Source organism: Dendrobium catenatum, unplaced genomic scaffold, assembly GCF_001605985.2.
Source record: "Dendrobium catenatum unplaced genomic scaffold, ASM160598v2 original_scaffold_221558, whole genome shotgun sequence".
Taxonomy (NCBI): Eukaryota; Viridiplantae; Streptophyta; class Magnoliopsida; order Asparagales; family Orchidaceae; genus Dendrobium; species Dendrobium catenatum.
In genome coordinates, this window is record NW_021539968.1 from 1 (window position 1) to 1,407 (window position 1,407).

At 43.0% G+C, this 1,407-nt stretch overlaps 1 protein-coding gene across 1 annotated transcript; it reads right to left on the bottom strand.

Annotated features, from left to right (window-relative positions):
* Window positions 1–897: 897 nt before the first annotated feature.
* Window positions 898–1,340, bottom strand: LOC114578922 (elongation factor G-1, mitochondrial-like; the record flags this gene model as incomplete). Its single annotated transcript, XM_028692526.1, has 2 exons — window positions 1,204–1,340; window positions 898–1,122 (listed from the first exon to the last, which is right to left on the bottom strand). Coding segments are annotated over exons 1-2 (306 nt in total), but the record flags the coding sequence as incomplete, so codon positions are not given.
* Between the last annotated feature and the right edge of the window lie 67 nt (window positions 1,341–1,407).

The window sequence follows — 1,407 nt, forward strand, 5'->3', positions numbered from 1 at the left end:
AGAAGCCAACTCCACTTCTTGCTTCCGGTCAAAATGTAGTAACTTCCTCTCAGACAGGAGGAGAAAGTCGTCGATGGAGTGCGGTTGAACAGCCTCGAAGAGCCGAAGGAACCGCCGAAAGGGAGAAAGTTACCCTCACAGCCCTCGAGCTCCCGTCTTGCTTCCGATCCCATCCGACTGAGAAGGGAAAATCGTCGAATGAGGGAAAGTTGGTCGGAGGAGCGTGGTTGAACGGCGCAGAGGAAGAGTTCGGGGAAGAGAGCTGGAGCGGAACGAGGGTCAGCGGGAGCGCGGCTTCGTTTCTTCGAGGCTTTTAACGACTCAAAATGAGTCGTTCGGCAATCGTGGGAAGAAGTGACGCGAGATCGTGTCGAACGACGTGCGACGTGCGGGGAACGGCGACGACGTGCGATGGCAGAGAAGGTAAGATTTGGTTGGTTTTTTTTTTTTTTTTTGCTGTAGGGGTCAACAATAGCATGCAATGCTTGGAATATGAAGAAGAAAGCAACTTAAATTTATTTGCAATTCTTGTTTAAGAAGTTGTTGTACTTTTAACACTATTTTGATGTATTAGTATGAACTATTAATATTATACGTTAATTACTCAAGAAAAACATATGATGTGTTAACCGATTTTAAATCCTAAATTGTATTGCCAAACAGTTACAAAAGATTTATCAAGATTTATATTGCTTATTGCCAAACTGTTTTCAGAATTTAACACCCTTAGTATTTTCTAAATCTGTCCTGCTTAAATTAATCCTTGGTGCATCCAAACAGGCCCATAGGATGATGAGATGATCAGAACCCAAAAGCGAGCATAAAAAGATTAAAAATAAATAAATTAATTAAATCGGCATTTTAGATTAAGCCTTTATATTCGCGTCATGCTCTCACCTGACTTAGAACTTTCCAAGGATCTGCTCCCATACAATCTAACTTATTGATAAAAGCAACCCTTGGAACTTCATATCTTCTCATCTGGCGATCAACGGCTATAATAGACTGGCTCTGCACACAACCAACGCTGCCAAGGACAAGTATGGCACCATCAAGAACGCGAAGAGCTCTCTCAACCTCAATAGTAAAGTCCACATGTCCCGGGGTGTCAATTATATTAACCTTCAACCATTAAACCATACATAAAAACTAAAGTTCAACATTCGGAATCATAAACTAGAGAAAACTGCCATTTTTATAGACCTGATAATCTTTCCAGGTGCAGTATGTAGCAGCGGACTGGATGGTGATTCCCTTTTCCCGCTCGAGATCCATGGAGTCCATCTTGGCACCAACACCATCCCGACCTCTGACCTTATGAATCTCGTGGATCCGACCGGTGTAGAAGAGAATCCTCTCAGTAAGCGTCTTCTTACCCGAGTCAATGTGAGCCGATATCCCGATGTT